Genomic DNA, 22,248 nt, shown 5'->3' with positions numbered 1-22,248 from the left:
CATTAAAGCCTATCAATTATAAACATTATAAAACCTCAACTGGACCCAAAATGCAGTAAGAACTGCTCTCATGCTTTCCATTTTCCTCGGGTTCTAGTTTTCATACGAAAAATCTGACCGAAAATGGCAGTACAGTAGTGCTGTTTTCCTGCGAATGAATGTTGGCATTTTGCCTAGTGTGACAGCTTCTTTAGTAGTACAGTAAACCCTTGATAACTCGGCATTCGATATCTAGGAATTTTGTATAATTTGGCATGTGTATGGTCTCAGAATTTATTATAAAATAACTCGGGAAATGCCAAGTTATATAAAATTATCTGGGAAAATCTCAGCACATTTGGGCGCGTGGGTAACACTCTCCACGCTTGGTCAGTCTGATCTTTGTTATTGTTGTGGTCGGCTGCAGCTGGCTCACTTCACCCAGTACATGGATGTGGGAAGGAAGGGTGTTGTAGCACCCCAATATTTTGGGTATAAAGTACTATACATTGCACCACAGAGTTTCTAAGGCACCAGAATTAATATTAAGCACTCCCTGGTAAAATTTGGTTCCTGCTGTACTAACCAATTAACACCCAACAACCTCCCCCATTCATGTCAAGCCACTGTATGCAGAACGTCTCCACTATTATGGTAAATCCAATATCATAGACTTTATTTAATTTACAATGCAATTCATTTTATCCAAATTCCAACGATTAGAATCTTCCAGGTCTCTGAACTTTGTCCCCTTTGGTAAAAATTTAAATTTAGCCCAACAACCCAAAAGCAACTGAAGTAATTTATTCGTGTCTGACACCAGTAGCGATGTAACCACTTTATAAACAATAATTGCTATGATAAACAAGACCTTTGTCCCATGAAATACATTACATATACAGAAATTCAATGGCATTTTTATAGAAAATAGTATATATATAAACAAACTCAATCATTTTGTATTGTACACACTGATGGACGGAGGTGGTGGAGTGAGTGTGTGGTGGGTAGTGGGGTAGTGGAGCAGAGGAGGAAGGCAGGAGAGGAGGAGGAGGGATGCGAGTCACCGAGACCCGACAGGTGGCTCCTCCCAGTTTAAAACCTCCATTTTCGTAGTAAGGCTAATGGTCTTATGTTGCTTCTTCACAACACTAGCATCAGTAGCACTTGATGGGAGTTTGGAAGCCATTTCAAATTGTCACAGTACAGTATTAAGAGCAAAAACACTTAAATGCGCACGAATGCTGTGGAAGCCTAGCAAAGACTGACTCCGCTTGGGGATGCTGTGACGCTCCGCGAGTGAGAGGTAGTGCGCCAAGACGAGAGAGGGTGATGCGCCGCAAAAAATAGTCCGTGACGACATTAAAAACGAAGTTATATTGTGTCGTTGGGACATTAACCGCATTATTGGTATCTAAAGAATAGTGATGTTATAACGAAACAACGTTAAACGAGGACTTACTGTTGAGTATAAGTGACCAAATTACAGTACGTAGTACAGTATACATAAGTGCCACACTGTTAATTGTTTATGTAGCATTTCCCCTCCATCACCTACCATTCCCTTGTGTCACCTACCATGCCTCTGTGTCACCTACTATGCATCTGTGTAACCTGTACACATATATGGGCCAATAATTTTTCATTGTTGTATTTTTTGGGGAGGGGGTGCCTCGATAAGTCAAAATTTGTAATAATTCGGCAAGGCCAGAGCCCCTTACATGCCGAGTTATCAAGGTTTAAACTCACCTATACTATAGAACAATTCTATACAGGTAGACCACCTCATATCCGGTTAGAGGTGTTTATTTATTTAATCCTAACCTAACCACCTGTGGTTTGGCAAAATCACTAATCCAGCACTGCTCAGGTCCCAATCAGTCTGAATTTGAGATGGTCAACCTGTACTACTATTTAAAGAGGTCTTCACAAAGGTCACAGCAAAAAACAAAGGCATTCTTTACAGAACAGTGTTTAAGGACATGCCTTTCAGGCAGTAGATGTTGTTGTGATGCCACATAGTTCCTTCACTGGATATATAGACAACCACCACACTGCTGGATATCTCAAGGCCATATGATATGAGTTGTGTTGACACAAATGCATCATTCACCTCAACAATGAGTCCTGTCCCAATGGAGTATTCAGTCAGCTGGGATCTAAATGGTCACTCATGAAAGACCATGAGGCCATAAAAGTACTTGGGGCATACAGTACTGTATATTTCCTGTAACATCCTGAACTTGCAGTAAACAACTACACTTATGGTATGTAAAACTGTGGCTAACATATTACAGTAAAATAATTACATTACTTGTACTTTATCCTCTTCACAACTGATTGGCTTGTTAGCTGCTTGGACAGTCAGTTACATCTCTGTTATGCACTGTTCGCAAGTTCTGGGTATGTACTAGTTCCAGAATGTATCTGTTCCTGTGCCAGTGTTGGTCAAGTCTGGTCTTGAATGAGCTCACACTTGGTGCTGTCACAATGTTCTCTGGCAGACTGTTCCACGAGTTCAAAACTCTCACTCTGAAAAAGTTTGCTCTGACAATTTTTTAAACTTGTGACTTCTTCAACCTTAACCCTTTAAGCCCAGGCGACATTCCTCTATGTCCTTAATTTTTGCGGCATATTTTGAATGTCTGATTTGTGTGTAATCTTTGTCTCAAGTCTCATGGTCCAGTTACCCACCAGCTTTCGTGATGGTTGCACATCCATTGATGTCCCGTGACCCGTCTCGCTCCTCCACACCCTTGACAGTAGTGCTATTCATTAAGATTTGCTTGATTTGGGTGGCATTGATATAGGGGAGGAAACAGACCCAGATGATGTCATGTTTGTTGAGGCAGCCAGTGATAAGGACAGTGATATACAGACAATGACACTCACTCCCTTTCCCAACCCCATCAGCCATCCCCTCAGTGAAGTTGTGGTAACTGTGGACACAGGGGACCACATGCATGCCAGCCATAACAGGATGCTTGGAGTGACATGATGGCACTTGACTGAGTAATGTCCTCTGAGGTGTTCATAGATGGGTGCCCCTTGCTCGCCTATAGTATAAGCTAAGCAGTTGCAGGCGTTCTAAGCTATCTGGGTAACTGAGGTGCTGTACTGCAGGCACCAGTCTGGTGACCTTCCTTTGGACATTTTCAATCAACTAACAGTCACTTGCAGTAGCGCACCCAGAAATTCTGTAAGGGGGGGCCTGGAGGCCATGGATGCACCCAGAAATTCGTCAAAGAGGGAGCGAAATTGGGTGGCCGAAGGTTAAGCTAGCGGGATTTTTTTAAGCAATTTGGTGAAAGCTGAGAACTAATAAATTGTTTTATAGAGTATAAAAGCCAGCAAAAAATTCGGCAAATAATAATCAGAGTTTTATAATAATTTTGGGTCAAAATATAATATTTGATTATTTTAGATTAAAAAAAACATATTTCCTTAGATGATAAACTGATTACAATTGGCCACGTTTAGATATTGATAAGTAAAGGGTTTTAATGCTATAATGAATAAATTAGGAAAGTTTTATAATTTTTTTTTAGAAACGTCACGAGCAGGTGCCACATCGTACCATAAACAGTGAGAGAGTGGTGCAATAAATTCGATAACGATACACCTGTCACTATTAGTACTATAAATTATATATATCAGTTATAAAAGTAAGTGAATTGGGTAAGGAGCAACAATAAGAACAATGCGGGAGATACGAAAAAACATGAAACAGCGGCACCACTGTGGTAAGGAAATCCGCTTGACGTTATCTCAGAGGCCTGCCTTGGCAAATTGGGCGCTCGTGGGAGCTTTAAATTGGCAAGTACGAGAAAATTGAGGTTTATTTCCTTTATTTTCAGACCAAATGGGACCTATTAGGCAGAAAAAAATTCACTTTTGCCTGACCAGGGGGTGGCATGTAGGATTCCAGCATCTCACCACGGACGGTTAAGGAACCGTAGGCTTAAGCGGGGGGGGGCCCGGGCCCCGTGGGCCCACCCCTTGGGTGCGCTAGTGGTCACTTGCATATCTTGGGGACCACACTGGATAACAGTACTCTAACGGGGAAGCACCTTATTTCTGAAGAGCGTTATGAGGGACCGACCATCAAGGTATCTGAATTACTTTCTTGTAAGACCAACTAGTTTAGTTGCTTGATTCACCTTCTCACAATGGCCCAAAAATTTTAGTTCGTTGTCAATATACACACACCAAGGTCCTATTCACATTTGGTCCCCGTTAATGCAGTTTCTTTGTCCCACTGGGACATGTGATATGCCTCCTTACTGTTGGTGCAAGTTGGGTCTGGATCGCTCTACCCAATGTTTACTAAAATGGAAAACTATTCTTGTTACTGACACAACCTATGGCAAAAGACTGTGAGGGGGTGGGATTTCTGACCATGCCCAGGAGTACCAGAGGGTTAACATCCATTCCTTTGACCACTACTGAAGCTAGCAGAGATCTTTCTGCAGCTCTTCACAGTCTGTTTGGTTCTTAATTTCCCTGAATAACGTGGCATCGTCCACAAACATTTATATGGAGGAGTGTATAGCTTCTGGCATGTCATTTAGGAAACAATAAAACAACAACAGGCCCAGTACTCTGCCCTGTGGTACCCTGCTTGTCACCAAAAAATCTACGCACCCTTCCAGTATAATTTTCAGCCTTTCATGGGGGTACACTTGGCAAAGTCCAGATATACTTGTATATTGTCCATATTGCCACCACGCTCCAGGATCTGGGTCCACACATGCAGCACCTTAAGTTACTGTCAAGCAGGAGCTTCTAGGCATAAGACCGTGTTGGTATTCTTTACTTGGTTGTTTTGCAGTAGATTTTCTATCATGGCATCTCATATAATGCTCTTCAGTACTGTACACACTTTGTGAAAAAAATCACAAAGCAATATTCAGTAAAAAAGTTTACAGTAAATTGTCTTACCTGGTTGCTTGCCTTGAGCGCAAGAATACCCAGCTGATACAATACCAGCCAGGTACCAGCGACCCCCATCCTGGATCATGAGGGGGCCTCCTGAGTCACCTTGACAAGAATCTTTACCTCCTTGGCTATATCTGTATCCAGAGAAAGGTGAGAATAATTTAATTTTTAAAGAAAAATTATGTGAAACAACTCAATGCCTGTTTTTTTCAAAATTCTCTCTTTAAATCTAGATAAACCCAGGACTGTACAAGAGGTGCAAGTCTAAATGTGGAGGGGAGGAAAGCCAGGGTAGGCCAAGAATGACATGGAGAGAGGTTATAACATATGACATTAGAGTTTAGAAGCTGATGAGTGAGCTTGCACGAGACTATGCAGCATGGAGAGCTGCCAGCAGGTAATGATAGTTAACTTTTGCAAGAGAGGAACATAGCTGTAAGAAGTTGATGAAAATGAAACATTTTTTGTCATGAACTCAAATTGTGATGAAATAAAACTGGGATATGTGAAATTGCAATAAATGAAGACTAACTGTTTTCTACCCCATTATGGCTGCACTTCACATCCAGATACCACAGTAACCCAAAGCTACTTTGCTGAAGCACTTTTAGTCCAGGAGAGAATACATATACAGTGGTCCCTCGATTAATGAACACAATTGGTTCCACAAAGTCGTTTGTTAACCGAAAATTTCGTTAACTGAATCTATAATTTCAATGGGATATTGGGTAATTGGTTCCAACTCACAGAAAAAGTACAAACAAAGTAAAGTAAAAAATGCATAAAGTCAGAAACACACCTAAAAATCCCCAAAATCGCCCTTAAATCACTATGTATATATATATATATATATATATACACACTAGAACTCTTAAAATCACTACTGTAATGTGATACAGGTGATTAATTTTTATCCCATGTGCAAAATATATGACGTTTATATTCAAATTATTCGCTGTCTTGCAAGGATTCCAGCAATGCAAATTATATTATCCTAACTTTAGTCTGAGATATTATATAAGATAAAAGCTGTAAGCCTAAGACCCTGACTGGGCAGATGGGGGAGAAGGAAGGAGGGGTAGGCGAGGTGATAAGTTTGACAGTTGGCACCGAAGGTCTAATGCTTGTTTATTTATCAGTCCTTAAGAGTGACTAAGCTTTTCTCTTATAAAATGCCACTGAAACAACCTGGGAGAATATAATTTACATGGCTGGGATTCTTGTAAGACAGTGATTAGTTTGAGTATAAACAAGCTCTAATTTGCACTAGACGTAAAAATTTTAGTACCGTAATGATTTAGTACATGTACAGTACAGGTTTGCACTTAGGTCATTTATTTCTTTTACGTTTCTTTTAGTATGGTGTGTGCATGTAAATGATTAAAAATAAATTAAGAAATTTATGTAAATATACCCCAAAATACTGTACAGTTGAAAAACTTGTACATTATTAAATTGTACTACAGTACACTAATGTACAGTACTCAAATTTTTTATGTCTTGTGCAAAATATATGACATTTATATTAAAATTTTTCAATGTCATGCAAGGATTCCAGCAATGCAAATTATATTCTCCTAACTTTAGTCTGTGATATTATATAAGATAAGAACTGTAAGCCTAAAACCACCAAACCCTGGAGGGGGGAGGGAGGGAGGGAGGGGAGGTGACAGTGACATGTTTGACAGTTAGCGCCGAAGGTCTAGTGAAGTATTTATTTATGTTCTTAAGATTGAGTTTTTGTTTTTTGCTTATAAAATGTCATAGAAGTGACCGGGGAGAATATAATTTACATTGCTGGAATTCTTAAAAGATAGTGATTAATTTGAATATAAACATGCCATAGTTTGCACTAAACAAAAATCTTAGTAATCATTTTGTACATTATTTTGAGTACATGTACAGTACAGTTTTGCCCTTAGGACAGTGTGGGCATGTAAATGAGTAAAAATAAATGAATAAAGTTACATATATCGAGCCAAAATATTTGTTGAAAAACTTTATGTAGACAGAGCTTGGATGGCGAAATTTTAGAACGACCAATAATTTTAATATAAAAAATGCAAACATATTCAAGAATACAACTTTCTTGATATTTACTACACTGGAAACAAATGTAATCATACATTAAAAGAGCAAGATAAAGACTCACCCAGCACACATCATTTCATCATATATAATGACATTGATCCCTTTTTGCCTGTGCCAGTCCTCACACAGCCGAGAATCTAAGATTGGTACATCAACAACCTGCAAGGTCTTAGGTCGCAGCCGTGATCCTGGGGAAATTAATTTCAAGTGAGATCAGAGCAAATGCCTGTAAATTTAATATCATTCATCGTGTGAATCACATGTTTTTTGTTGAAGGTAAAAACTTGAATCAAACAAAATTACTAGTTTTAAGTGGATATAGGCCCCCCCTCCACCATGTGTTTGAACCCCTCTTAAAATTCACATTTTGTGCCAAACAGAATATCCTCAAGTCTTTTTAGAAGGAAATTTGAACAGATATAAGAGATACTGTCATGATAAAGTGTTTTATAAACTCATCAAAATTGTGTAAAACATAACTTGAACACCAAACACACGTGGGCCTTTCACATGCAAAATTGCACATGATTTGAATTATTGCTTCAGGGTTTTCATATGAACACTAGACATGCAAGACACACATTCGTAGACTGCACTCCAGTCTGCCAGTTGTGTTTAAAGGACCCGGGATATAATGTTGACCCACATTCCCCACTCATATTCTTGTGGCTTGTGCTGATTTTTTGTGCATCACAGTTATTTCATTTATTCATAACAGTGTTGCGAGAGTGTTGAACCACGCCTCGTGTTGCTGGTGAGGGTGGAGGTGTGGGAAAATGTAAAAAATGTAAGGAGATTGCACCACGTGGTGATAGTGTGGTGCCTACTGATGCCTCGCCCTAGCAAAATATAATTTTTTCCTAAATATGTATGCTTTATAATGCAATCACATGAAATAATGAAGACATAAAGTGATGTATAAACATTTTCATTAAGCGTAAGAAAATTTTTTGTGTTCCATTTACGCTTACATATAAAAATAATGTTTTTTATCGTGATTACTCATATTATTCTGTTTGTAGATAATTTATTTACAATCTTAATGCAATAAAACCCACCTTTTTATCTCAAACAGCAAGCTTTCTATGATTTATTATGCACAATTATCTCTCATGTGGTGCAGCAAGTGCAGTGAGGTGAATAACAGGCCAGACCCCATGGCTAGTCGCTTGGGCAGTCGGCCATGTCTCTGTTACACATTGTTGGCAAGTACTGAGTAAATACTGACTCCAGAATATATCAGTACCTGCACTAGTGATGGTCAAATATGATCTTGAATGAACTCACACTCAGTGCTGCCACAATGCTCTCTGGCAGATTGTTCCAGGAGTTTACAATTCACACTCCAAAAAGGTTTGCCCTGACAATTTTTGAACTTGTGGCTTATTTAACAAAGCTTTAGGTTGAATAAGCCACAAGTTCAGAAAATTGTCAGGGCAAACCTTTTTGGAGTGTGAATTGTAAACTCCTGGAACAATCTGCCAGAGAGCATTGTGGCAGCACTGAGTGTGAGCTCATTCAAGACCAGCTCCAGATATGAACACTCGACCGAATAATGCTCTCCGAGATGTTTATAAACTTTAATTAACCCTCTGGTGCTCCTGACCATGATTGGAAATCTCACTCCCTTGCAGTCTTTTGACACAGGTTGCGTTGGTAACAGGAATGGTTTTCCATTTTAGTAAACATTGTGTTGAGTGATCCAGATCCTAACTACACCCTTAGAGTTGCTTCTGCCAATCCAGGAACTTAGGTTCATCTTATTACACAACGTGACAATGAATCTTCACAGCTATTCCTTTGACCACTCCTGATGCTAACAGAGATCTTTCTTTAGCTCTTCACAGTTCATTTGGCTCTTTTAATATAAAAAATGCAAAAATATTAAAGAGCTCAACCTTCCTGATATTTATTCCACTGGAAAAGAATGTAAACATAGAACCGATTACTGTATTGGCGGACTAGCCGATCAGCTGATGCGCACAACAAAACGTGTTTGTCGTAAGGATTTCGTTAATCAAAGTTTTGTTCATTAATCGAACTGAAAATCCTTATGGAAGCTAATTCGTTAGCCGAAATTTCGTTAGTCGAACCGTTCGTTAACCGAGGGACCACTGTATAGGTTACGAGCAAGCGTCGTATACACTCTCGGTTACAAGGGAGGACAAGCGACCCTTGTGTAGAGGGGGTGTTGGAAACTGACCACATCAACCCTCCCACCCACCTTCTCACTATACTCCCTCCTTCACTCATTCCACTACACCCTGCCTCTACCATTCTCTCCACTTCCAATACTCTCCATAATTGTTTAAGTAAATAACAAGAATAAGAGATAAGGTAAGAGAAATCATGTAAAGAAATAAAAAAATTGAGAAAAAATAGATTAATTCAATAATAAATAGAAAAAAGAGATCAGAAAGAAGTACAGTGAACCCTCACTTTACGCGGTCAATTGAACCCACGGCGGCCCGCGTAAAGTGAGAAACGCGTAAAGTGAATAACAACATATGGGATTAATTGAAATAGAGACCGGGCCGACCCCCAAACTCCACTTTTTCAGACACAATACCTACGTTGTAGTAAAAATAACTTCTTAATTTTATGATGGTATGCACACACAATTAATAATTAAGAGAAATATCAATAATATTAGGTTTTTTAACACTTACGTTAGTAGAAAAGATGGCTGGACACACGGGGATGGGGGGTTGGTTCCGAGGCAGAGGGCAGATTATTGGCCCTCACCTGTATCACTTGTATCACTATCCACCACAGAGGCTTGCAGGGCCTCTTTGTCAAACCCCTCAAAGTCCATATAATTCCATATCCTCACTATCATTATCACTATCACTGACTTGGGCCGGCTGTGGTGGGTGGCGGGTGAAGAACTCGGTAATGTTTTGATGACTGGGCGACCTTGTGCGCACCCTGCTCGCGCCGCTCTCCGCGTAAAAGGGTACACACACCGCGGAAAGTGAGCATTCCGGTTTCGGCAGGGTACCGCGTAAACGCGTAAAGTGGGACCGCGTAAAGCGAGGGTTGACTGTACTGTACTGTATTTTGGTCACTTATACAAAATAAGGAATAAATTAAAAACAAGTTGTTTTCCCTACGTATAATTCAAGTCTGAGTGTGTAAATAAACATGTAACTTATATCACTCAGGATATAATAGATATAATAGTCCACCTTAATACAACCATTTTCTTTAATACAGAACAAAAGAGTTAAAAATTTAAATATTCTAATGTGGCTCAGAAATAAAGACAATACTGTATAGTATAAAACTATAAAATAAGAAAATGAACAGCATAAGTGTGTGTGTGGGGGGGGGTGAATGCATATGGAGGCAGTGAGCTGTACTGGATGGCCGACTCACCTGCCTCCATCCCTGCAATGTGACGTTGTCACGGTACACACATACACACACACACGTCTCGGTCAGCTGGTTGACTGCCTGCCTGAACTGTGTGGCGTCACTCCGATGATGGTTTGCATGTGGAAGGAGCTATACTTTTTGAACATAAAATATGTGCTATGTACAATACCTGTGTCAGTTATATTGTTTGTCATAGCAATTTTTGTTTAAAAAGTGGTTATAGCGCTACTGGTGTCAGATACACGAATAAATGACTTCAGTTGGACTAAATTAAAATTTTACCAAAAGGGACAAAGTTGGGATACCTGGAAGATTCAAATAGTTGGAATTCTGATAAAATTAATTGCACTGTAAATTAAATGAAGTCTGCAACATTGGATTGACCATAAAAGTGGAGATGTTCTGAATATGGTGGCCTGACATGAATGGGGGAGGTTGTTGGGTGTTACTGGATCAGTACTGTGGGAACCAGATTTTACCAAGGACTGCTGAATATGAATTCTAGTGCCCTAGATACTCTTGGTGGAATGTAAAATATTGGGATGCTACGTCCATGTACTGGGCGGAGTGACGGGGAGGACTGTGCGGCACACACGAGTGAACTGACTAACCACGGAGTGTGTGCAGGAGGTGGACATCTGCCAATGATCAGTCAAAAAATTTCAAACAGCCTTGCCGATAGCTGAAATTCAATTGCAAATCTTGAATAAAAGATCCTTAATAATTTTTTGTGAATAAGTGAATTCACAAATACGGGAGATAAGTGTATACTAAATATTCCGAGATTTTCCAAGATTATTTTATATAACTCAATTTTTTTCCGAGTTATTTTTAAATAATTTCCGTGAGTATAGCCGCCCCGAGTAATATAAAATTCCGAGTTATCGAATGCCAAGTTTTCCAGGGTTTACTGTAACTAATTTCAATATGAAAATAAGAACTCATGCAAGAAGGCCAATATTACATCACGAAATATTGTACTCAATAAGTGTATTAAAATGATAAATGCTACAAAGTTTGAACAAAATGCAATGCTTGAATACAGTGGGGTCTCATTTTATGTGGGTCTCGTGTGCACAGTTACTACTTACGCAATTGGTTGAAATGTGACCATAGTTATAGCTTACACGGAAAGCCATGGGTAATGCGGGTAGTGGTATGGCGTTAATTTAGTGATCTTTTTCTTATTTCGCCACAAATTTTAGTAATTTTAGTGATTGGACTTTATTTTCATAATGTATCAGTACTGTAATGAATAAATGAAAACAAACTGGCAAACGTGGGGGATTGCCTCCATAAGTCGGAATTTGGGATAATAAAAATGGCAAGGCCAGAGCTCCATATGTGCCAAGTTATCAAGGGTTTACTATATGTGCTATGCATTTTGTATTAACAAGAGTTTTTGTGGACCTTAATACACATTAATGAGTAACTCACTACATCCACAGAAAATGGGTGTTGTTTGATAGGATCATACGAGACAACAATCTTCTCGCATTCAACCAGAGTGGGAGTAAAACTAGGTTGCAGAGGTTAGGGGGAAGTGCATTATCAGTGTCTAAGGATGAGTAATCTATCCATACTTTCTGATTACAGCAATAAGATTGTATGTTAGCTTCACATATCACATCCCTCTGTGCACTGGCAAATACAAGAAAAATCTTACCAGACTGTAATGCTCCCCATCCAGCAGCCCAAGCATAGCTGCCTAGCCAGTCAGTTCCTTTCTCAGGCAAACATATAGGTTGAACATGAGGCTGGTAGTGCACAGGTGAGTCCAAGGTTATCACTGCCACATCAAACCTGTCAGCTTGTGGTGTGAACTTGAAATTTGGATGAACCTGGAAGATATCTTATTTTAGACATACTGTAATGATCTAACAATATATAACTGTCAAATTTGAAAATATTCATGAAAAGAATTGTAGGAAAATTTTTCTATTTCATAAAAAAATACATAATGAAGCAGTCCCCACTGGCACTGTGTGTTTAGACACAGTGTTCCCCCTAGCAACACGGTTTTGTGCCACACCTCTCCACAGGCCACCACAGTTGACTCATTAACCCTCTCGTGATCTTTTGACACAGATTTCGTCACTGAGCACTCTGAGCTGGCCTGACCCCTCCCACTCAGCCGTACCTCACAGAAAGCACCCTTCCCAAAAGCAGAAATGCAGGAACAGTGGACTGACTCTATCAACTACCTAAGTTCCTCCCACTAGTCTTGTGGGCTGACAGATGTATCTCTAATGTTTACCAAAATGGAAAAACCGTTCCTGTTACTGACACAACCTGCGTCGAAAGATTGTGAGGGGTTTAAATTTCTAACCACGGCCAGGAGTACCAGAGGGTTAACATGAAAATGCCTGTTGATGGACTTCACCTTTCACAACTTGCAAGTCAATCAAGCAATTCCACTTTTTGTTCCAAAAACATTACAGCAAGTTGCCAGGTCAGGAATGGATTGCATTCAAGAATTTAATTCAAAAAAACATTTGTTTGGAATTCAAAACTCAAATTCTCATAGACAAAATGTTATATATGGTGGTCATGTTCCCAAGCAGTCCTACAAAGGACTATTTTACCCACAAATGAGCTGTATTGTACATTTGCAATAAATATTACAAGTTCAACTTGTAGGATTTGGTTGTTTGGAAACTGGGAATATGAAAAAATTAAGTTTGGGATTCATTTTAGATACAAACAATCAGAACATTTTCAATTCTAATTCATTCATAACTATGAAAGCTTCAACTCCTGAAAATAGAAGTCTGGTTCTTTTTTGTAAAATTTTGATTCACCCTGAAGATATAACACTATTCTCCCAGATGTCAAGGTCAATAGTAATGCTGCCTTTATCTTCTTGTTCCTCCTCAACAAAGGCACTACCTCATCCAAGATATTTAGACTGGCTTTAATCAGCAACAGACCTTCATAGATTAAGAAGTACAAATAAGAGAAGGTAAAAAACAGAGGCCTCTCTAACAGGATACATTCTAAGTTAACAAAAGCTTTAGCATTTAAAGCCTTATTTTGTAAATTCCTATTAAAACATTGCCTTACTACTGGATTCATAACACTAATCATGGAAAAGCTTACAAACAGATTCATATTGCCTATTAGTAAGATTCCAAAAGTGTCCCATCATAAGCTGTTCACTGGCATACTAAACAACATAAAGGTTACTTCAAAAATTTTATCCTAAAATTATGCAATACTGTACAGCAGACACTAAGAGAAGACTATTTCATCCTCTCCTTAGACTCTGAGCCAAAGATTGAAAATGAACCCGGTGGTGTGATCCGAAGGAGGAGATCTATGTAGTCCACTTGGTGGAAAAACTAACCTAATACACCAAGGAGACAACCCGGAAACCAATGGAAATCTGTCCTTCACTTGAATCAACAGAGCTGAATTACCCCTACTAAGGCCTACTCCTCTCACCATCACCTCTGCCTGTCTTAACTAACTTGTTAATCCAACAACTCTTATCCTTTCAATGCCTTTTCTCAAATAACCAGTTTCAAACTAGGAAAAGACAGGTCTGAAATTGCATTCCTGATCCATGAGAGGTATAGTATAAGGTCTGAGAGGATACTTCCTCCCAGTAGCAACTACAGTACACTCCTTTTACTTGACAATAATGTTCCAATTTATCAGTTAACCCGTACTGTAACATGGTAAATGATAATTTGTTTTTACAGACAAAAAAATTCTTTCAAAAACAACACAACAGATTGGTTGACACCACTGAACACTTACATCTATTCCAAGATGGAAAAAATCCTTGGACAAGAACAGTACAGTAATACCAGACCTTCTCTGCCTAGAGTAACCAAAGATTTCCTTGAAATTTCATTAAGAGCCTTAGAGGTTTTACCTTGCTATTAATGCTGGTATTCCTAAAACATTCTTTCCCTTGACAGACACTTGGAAAAAATCTTTTAGCAAAATATATATTCAAGAAAATTTCCTTCTCTCCGTGGTGTGAGAATTCTTCCTTCCAACAGGACAAATTACTGAAACTTGAATGAAATATTTGGCCCATCCTTTCAAAAATTCTTTCACATTTTGTCTCCTATGTTGGCTGGTCGCACTGAATAATGATAAATAAGTTGAGCAAAGTATATACTAATATATTTTTCTTAACATAAAGTAGTTTGATTTATTGTGGTATCAATAACGTTAATATTTTTTTAAAGTTTTCTGTGACCATTGTGATATTTATTCCATCCAAACTTCACAAGAGTACTACGTTGATGTGATCCTGTGATCTCTCTCAACATTTGGTAGATTATTGGTTTATGCTGCCAAGACATTGCATAAAAAATTCAGCAAATTATTTAGTTAATACAATATTAAGCTGATGATTTTTTCCCAATACTGAGATGAAATTGTGTGTTTTTCTAGTTTGGTTTTCTCCTTTTCAATGACAATAATAATTTTTGGTGTATGTAATTTTTTGTGGAGATTTAATGAAAAATTATTAGCTTAGACTCCTACCAGGCTATGTACCATTCAAATCTTCCTGACCTAACCTGTTTGGTTTGCAATCTACAGCTAGCATTTATTCCGGCAGCACAGCACAATCCCACGCATTGGTAAGGTTTGCCATGGTTTGAACAACGCATAGCCTAACTGACATAGTGTATTACCTAGGGTGTGGAATGAACTAACATGGTGTATTACATAGGGTGTGGGACTAATTAACAGTGTATTACCTGGGGTGTGGAACTAACTAACATGGTGTATTACCTGGGGTGTGGACAGAGAATTGATTTACATAGAATTGGTCATTGTTGGTAGAGGAGTAGCTAAGGCTTATCAGGAGAGAGGTTCAAACAACTTAATTGCCACTTTGCCATCAAGGGTCCAAATTGTGAGTTTAAGTGCAAAGAGTGAGCCTGAGTGTAAAAGGGACAGAAAAAGTAGAACATTTGAGTGAGAAGTTTAAAAAGAGCTAAGAGTGGTGACAATACAGTAAGCATCACCTGCAGATTGGTTCTGCCTCCTAGCACTGTTTGTTCCATGATTAAGATTTGAGACAATATCGAAGAGAGGCAAGTTAGCTAATAAATTTTCAGCAATGAAAATAAAGAGGCTGAGTACAATAAACTTTACATTTAAAGGTTTTATCTTCTTTATTCTTGTTTGAATGTCACTTCACTATTATCAGTACGATCTCATGTGAACTCTCAGTATCCATCCCTTTGACCAATCCTGAAGCTGACAGATCATCCTGTAATACTTCACAGTCTGTCTTTTTTTTCTCTGAATAAATTATCCCCAAACATATGTGAGGAAGAATAAATAGCATCTGATATATTATTTATGAAATAAATGAACAACATCAGTCCAAGCACACTATGGCACATTGCTTGTCAAAGAAACATATTGCTTATGATCACAAGAAAAATATCCATTCCTTGTGAGGAAATTTCCCCTAAATTCTGTATCCTCCCAATTTAATTTTCAGCTTTTCATGATATACACCTTCACATGTCTTGGCAAAGTTACGGTATATATTTTTAATAATACCACCATGTTCTAGGACTAGGATCTGTACCTCCAGTAGCTGTGTCAAGAAGAAGCAGCCAGGCATAAATCTGAATTGGCATTCCTCCACAAAGTTGTTACATTGTAGAAGGTCCACCATAACATTGTACATAATCCCTTCTAGCACTTTATATACTATGCAGGTTTAAATTTAATGGCTTGTAAATATTCATGCAGTGGCAATCACTCTTATAATATGCCAGTAAGACTCACACATAATGATTATTTCCAGTCCCTGGGGATCTTTTACTCATCAATACTTTTGGAAAACAAGATTTTAGCAAGTTCTAAATAGCTCAATACACTTTTAATGTGCTGGGATGCCCTATATCACAACCATGGCTTTTATAAACCTTCAGATTAAATTATTCATTTTTAATACACTCTTCTGAGAAGTCTATATACCCCAGTGGTGCCAAAATGTTATTCCTCAAAAGTTGGAAATTAATTCATTTAATACATCCGCTTTGTCTTGGTGAGAGTCTGCACAACTACCCTATTCCAGCCTCAGATTTGAGACAGAGTTCTATCTCTCAACTCTTTCAACTGTTAATGGACTAGTGTAATTACTAACCTTGTTATGTGTTTAAAAACCTTAGTAGTTGAAGCACAGTAATACATTACCCCTGTATAACATTAACATCCTTCATTTGAATTTGCAAAATATAAAAAAGCTTTGGGGGTTTGATTGTGCCTTGGTTGTAACCTGATTACGAAAGTGTTCTGAGAGGATAGGATCTAACTCTACCTAGTTTTTTGCCACTGCCATGATGTGCCACTTTGTTTTTTCATTTGCTGCTGTAATCCTGAGGAGATGTGGTTTATTCTTTTGCTTCCCCCTTAGCCTATCTATTTTACCTGGGACAGATGTTATATGCAGGCCCTTTGCAAATAAGTCTCAAAAATTCATCATGCTTTGTGTTTTCCCATTCTCACCAACATCTGACTCAGAGACTCCAGACAATAATAAGATTAGTGTATTCAAAATAAACCTAAAGTTCCTCTGGCACAATGTTAGTATTGACCTAAATCTGCTTCTCCTGTCCTATCCTGCACACAATTTTTTAATACTGTATGTTCTTTGCTGAAAGGAACAAGATAGAAGCAAAAGCATTATGAGCAGATGCATCTACTGAGTTATTAAAAGGTGACCCACACACTCAAACTTAACAGTGATTACAATGCTGATACTGTATCACAGTGCTTGAGATCAGTTCTCTGTCTTCCTCAAAACAGAGGAGAGACAACTATGATCTAACACCGAACGTCATGATAATTTTCTATTCAGTGACAGTAATGAAGTTACCTTTATATCAGTGGCTCCAAAGATAATTGGACGAAGAGGCTCCTGTTCTGAGTTGAGAACATAGTCACCCAGTGTCACCCGAATTTGGTGTGGTCGTGCCCTGTAATGAAGTTTATATATTAAGACTGTTAAAAAACAAATCAAAATAAATTGCAATTTAGCAAATTAATATATTTTTCACCTTAAAAATATATAAATACTGTACATAGGCAATTAATTCTTCAGTAAGCTGTATTTCAAGTTGCAGGATTTTTATAGCCTGGCACCCTTTGCTGGAGACTTGTGTATTTTATTCACTAAGTCTAGAAGAACTTCCACACACTGTAGATGGCTGCAAGTAATTCATAAATTACTTAACACCTTCCTGTCACACACAAGTCTCTGAGGGGATTTTTTTATATAATAGTTATCACTTAAAGCTAATCAATAAAAAGGTGCCTCACCCTTCACCTGGATCAAACATAATGGATTATAGGACTAATTTCTCCAATTCAGTCTCAGTCATCTGCTTACACTGAATGACTGTCTCACTGTCACCTCCACCTCCTGTTAGGATAAATGATATAATTTCAAACTCTTAAACACGGGACCAGACAATCCAGTGCTTGGTTGATTTTATATACTATGGGTTTTAACAGTTTGCAGAATGACCTAACTTGGGTCCAACCATTGTGCCTGTTCATAGAGTTGAACAGGCCTCAAATATGGAAAAAAACATTTAAAAACTCTGAGTTTCCAAAGAAATCTTCCAAGGTGTTTCACATCCTAATTACCAGACAATCAGTTTTGGAAGTTGTGGGTTTATTGTGTTTCCCACTTAGGAATGGAACAGGTCTGCACACACACACACACCCACATCACATAATATTTTCTATCGAGGATTTTTGTGTGCTTCTTTGAGTTCTTTGGTTACTTACGATACTTTTTTTTACTTTTTTCTTATTCACCACTGACTGGCTCGTTAGCAGCTTCAGCGATCTGTCACGTCTCTGTTACGCACTGTTGGCAAGTACTGGGCATGCACTGGCTCCTGAATGTATCTGAACCTGCTCCAGTGCTGGTCAAGTCTGGTCTTGAAACAGCTCACACTCGGTGCCATCACAACACTCTCTGGCAGATTGTTCCACGTTCCACGAGTTCAAAACTCTCACTCCGAAAAGTTTGCCCTCACAGTTTTCTGGACTTGCAGCTTCTTCAACTTTGAGCTGTGACCCCTTGTCGGGTGAACATCTGCCAGCTCCAAGTAAGGAAACTTAACTGAGTAGTGCCCTTTCAGTTGTTGATACATCTCAATTAGGTTGCCCCTTATCTGTCTGTAGTATAAGCTAAGCAATTGCGGCTCTCTAATCTCTCTGGATAGCTGAGGAGCCTAAGAGCAGGCACCAGTCTGGTGGCCTTCTTTTGAACATTTTCAATCAACTGACAGTCCCAAGCATATCTAGGGGACCAGATGGGGTGTCAGTACTCCAGGTGGGGAAGCAACTCGCTTTTGAAGATCGTTTTGAGGGACAGACCTCTAGATATCTGAACAACCTTCTTATAAGACCTAATAATTTAGTTGCTTGATTCACTTTCTTTTCACAATGGCCCAAGAACTTCAGTTCATTGTCAACATACACACTTGGGTTCTTTTCACATTAAGTCTCAATTAATGCAGCTTTTTCGTCCCATTGGGACATATGATATGCCTCCTTACCGTTAGTACGTCCCAGGTGCATCCTCTTACACTGCGTCACATTGAATCTTAGCAGCCATTTCTTTGGCCATTCTTCGAGCTCACAGAGATCTTTCTGCAGCTCTTCACAGTCTACTTGGTTATTAATTTCCCTAAATAACTTAGCATCATCTGCAAACATTTGTATGGAGGAGTGTACAGCTTCTGGCATGTCATTTATAAAGCAAACAAACAACAGCTGGCCCATTCCACTGCCCTATGTTACCTCGCTTATAATGGGTACACATGACGATTTCATGCCATTAATCACCACACACTGTTTGCGACATTAGAGAAAGTCTCTGATCCACGCTAGGACACTTCCGCGAATCCCGTACCCTTCCAGTTTCAATTTTCAGCCTATCATGGGGTATGCTGTTGAAAGCCTTGGCAAAATCTAGGTATATATTGTTGTCATTTGCCACCCTTTTCCAGAATTCGGGTCTAAACATCCAGTACCTTGAGTAATTGTGTTAAGCAGGAGCGTCCCAGCATAAAACCGTGTTGGCAATCCTTTACAAGGTTGTTTCATAGCAGTCTCTCCTCAACTTACGACATATTCGACTTACGACAACCTGGACATACTGTAAGACGGCCATGGTCGTATAAAATAATTTTCACATTACGTATTTTCGAGTCCCGATGTTTGGTCGAAATGTGCATTCAGCTGACTACATTAAAGGTAAGTGCACAGTAACATTTTATTATTTTTTCATTATTGATTACTTTTACTGTACTACTGTATTTCATTTTAAAATTTCTATGTATTATTTTCGCCTTTTCAACTTCCGACCAAATCGACTTACGACCTGGTCATCGGGACGGAACCCTGTCGTAAGTCGAGGAGAGACTGTAGATGTTCCATCATGGCATCTCTTATAATGCTTTCAAGTACTTTACACAGTATGCTGTTCAGGCTCACTGGTCTATAATTATTCGTGGAGTGTTAGTCGCCCTTCTAGAAAACAGGACTCGCATTAACCGTTTTCCAAACACTGGGGACCTTTTGCTCATCCAGGCATTTACAGAACAGGATCTTCAGGGGGTCAGCAAGCTCATTGCACAACTCTCTTAGCACTCTGGGATGCACCATGTAAGGGCAGGGACTCCAATGAGCCTTTAGCTTCGACAATTTATTTCTTATAACCTTTCCTGAGAACACAATGTGGGTCAGTGCTGTGTCAAACCGTCTGTCCTCAAAAGCAGGAAGATTATTCGCATCCTCCATTGTGAACACCGAGGCAAAGAAAGTGTTCAACACCGAGGCAAAGAGACTGTTCAACACCTCTGCTTTGTCCTGGTCAGAATCTGTGTAACTGCCATCTTCAAGCCTCAGGTCCGATACTCCTACTAGCGTTTCTAAGTTAGACTTTGCATAGCGGTAAAACTCCTTTGGGTTTGACTTGACCTTGCTTGCAATCACCCTCTGGAACTCCTTTTCAGCCCTTCTACACTCTGACTTTGCTTGGTTCCTGGATGTGGCATACATCCTCCTATCCTGCTCATCGTTTGTCCTAACCAACGTCTTGAATTTTGGGGTTTTCTTCTTAACTTTGTCGACTGCCGCATGGTTCATGTGTAGTGGTCTCCTTGTATTCCCGGAGGCACTGGGTTTGGTCTTGGGTATATATTTTTCAATCAAATGGTTAACTTTACTGGCTATGATATTCAGCGTAGTGTCTGCATTCGTCACAATTTCTTGTAATATTTGCATCTTGGCCTGGTTTTGTCATGAACCAAGTAACAGTTAAACCTAAAGGACAACGTTACGTGATGGCTGGTGCCAACGGTGGCTAGGTGTTTCAGATTGGCCACCATACCCTCCTCGTTTGCTATCATGAGGTCCAGTGGCTTGGGTGTCTGCTCCCCTCTGTAATGAGTCAGGTTTTTAATATGTTGGAATAGAAAATTCTCTATCATCACAGTTTCTAAAAAAAGATTAGCAAGGTTATTTAAGCCAATTGACATGGTTTCATTTCTCCAGTCAGTGTCGCCATAGTTAAAGTTCCCCATGATAAGGAGGTGGCTAGGGTTGAGCACCATTGCATTGTCTATTAAATTCCTTTGGTTTAATAAGCTACACCTGACGATAAGTAAGTCTCCTCCCTCTAATTCAATTTTACACCACTTGAATTCTTCAAAAACATCCTCTCCCTATACCCTCACCTAGCTGGCTCTAAGGTCTAGCATAGATAACCACACCCCTCTTGAAAGTTACTTGAGAAAGGTTCGTAAATTAGTCATATCCGTCAATAGTGAACTCAGATTCCTCCTGGTTGATTCTCCTGTTCTTTTACAACAGTTCTACAACACCTACTATATCGGGTTGATGTACCTTTAGTAGTGTTTCAAACTCCTCTCTCTTATCAAGGAATGTGTCAAGATTAGTGTACATGACTTTCAAGCTGGAATTTGTTCTTGGTAACATCTCTGATTTTGGGAGTGACTCCGGCCCTCGTCCATTCTCAGCAGCTGCAGCATTTGCTAAATACATCGTATTTTGCGGGGTGTGGCCAGAGATGTCATTGTTTACATGGCGCTCGCCTGCTCCTGGGTGGGAGGTAGAGCAGCTAAGGGGGGGGGGGGTCCCTCCATTCCCCAGGTCTGTGCTGATGCTCTTGCTTCCACTACCCTCCCCCTGGATATAACCCATGTACACCCGTTCCCGTTGACTCCTCCTTCCTCTGCTTCAGGCCCTGTTGGAGTTTTTTGTGCTATTCCATCTGCATTACCTTACTAAGTTTTTTGCCTGCCGAATAACTTCCCATTTCTTATTTTCACTGACTAGTGTGATCCTGAGGGACCGAGGCTTGTTCTCCTGCTTTTGTCGTAGCCTTCTCACATTCAGAGCCTCTGTACATATATTCCAAAACTGCAACTTATCGTGTGTTTTCCTACTCTCAGCTTCCTCCGACTGGTTCTCAGGGACTGCAAAATCTATTACTTTGTTCCTGTGCTCAAAACGTTCCCATTGTTTCTCCTCTCCCCTAACATTAGGTCTGCTAGTTGCCATCTCTTCGACACACTTCTTCAGAGTCCCTAGCTGCTGTAAAACCTGTTAGGATCCTGTATTACTCTTCTTTCCATCACCTTCTGTGGCCCTGCTAAAGCCTGAGCATAACTATTCCTCACTACTCCCTCCATTCTATCAGCTACTTCCTCAGTCTTAGCAAGTATCTCTTTCCCAACTTGTTCTAGTTTGGCAACCAGCAAGGATCCAGCTTCATCTACTTTCGTCCCTAGGATTCTCATTCCCCAATGGTTTGCAATCGCCTTATTTACTTTG

The 22,248-nt window shown here is 39.4% G+C and overlaps 1 protein-coding gene across 1 annotated transcript in view; it reads right to left on the bottom strand.

The window, feature by feature from the left end:
- Window positions 1-22,248, bottom strand: part of LOC121861214 — a 105,128-nt gene that overhangs the window by 2,972 nt on the left and 79,908 nt on the right. The window contains exons 9-12 of the mRNA XM_042358846.1: window positions 17,249-17,348; window positions 12,053-12,227; window positions 7,070-7,196; window positions 4,921-5,051 (exon numbers count right to left, since the gene is read on the bottom strand). Coding sequence (XP_042214780.1) covers window positions 4,921-5,051; window positions 7,070-7,196; window positions 12,053-12,227; window positions 17,249-17,348 — 533 coding nt within the window. The remainder of the gene's footprint in view (window positions 1-4,920; window positions 5,052-7,069; window positions 7,197-12,052; window positions 12,228-17,248; window positions 17,349-22,248) is intronic.

This window comes from Homarus americanus, unplaced genomic scaffold, assembly GCF_018991925.1.
Source record: "Homarus americanus isolate GMGI-L3 unplaced genomic scaffold, GMGI_Hamer_2.0 scaffold40248, whole genome shotgun sequence".
NCBI classification, from domain to species: domain Eukaryota; kingdom Metazoa; phylum Arthropoda; class Malacostraca; order Decapoda; family Nephropidae; genus Homarus; species Homarus americanus.
Note: the sequence above shows the minus strand (reverse complement) of the source record. Positions and strands in the feature narration are given on the sequence as shown.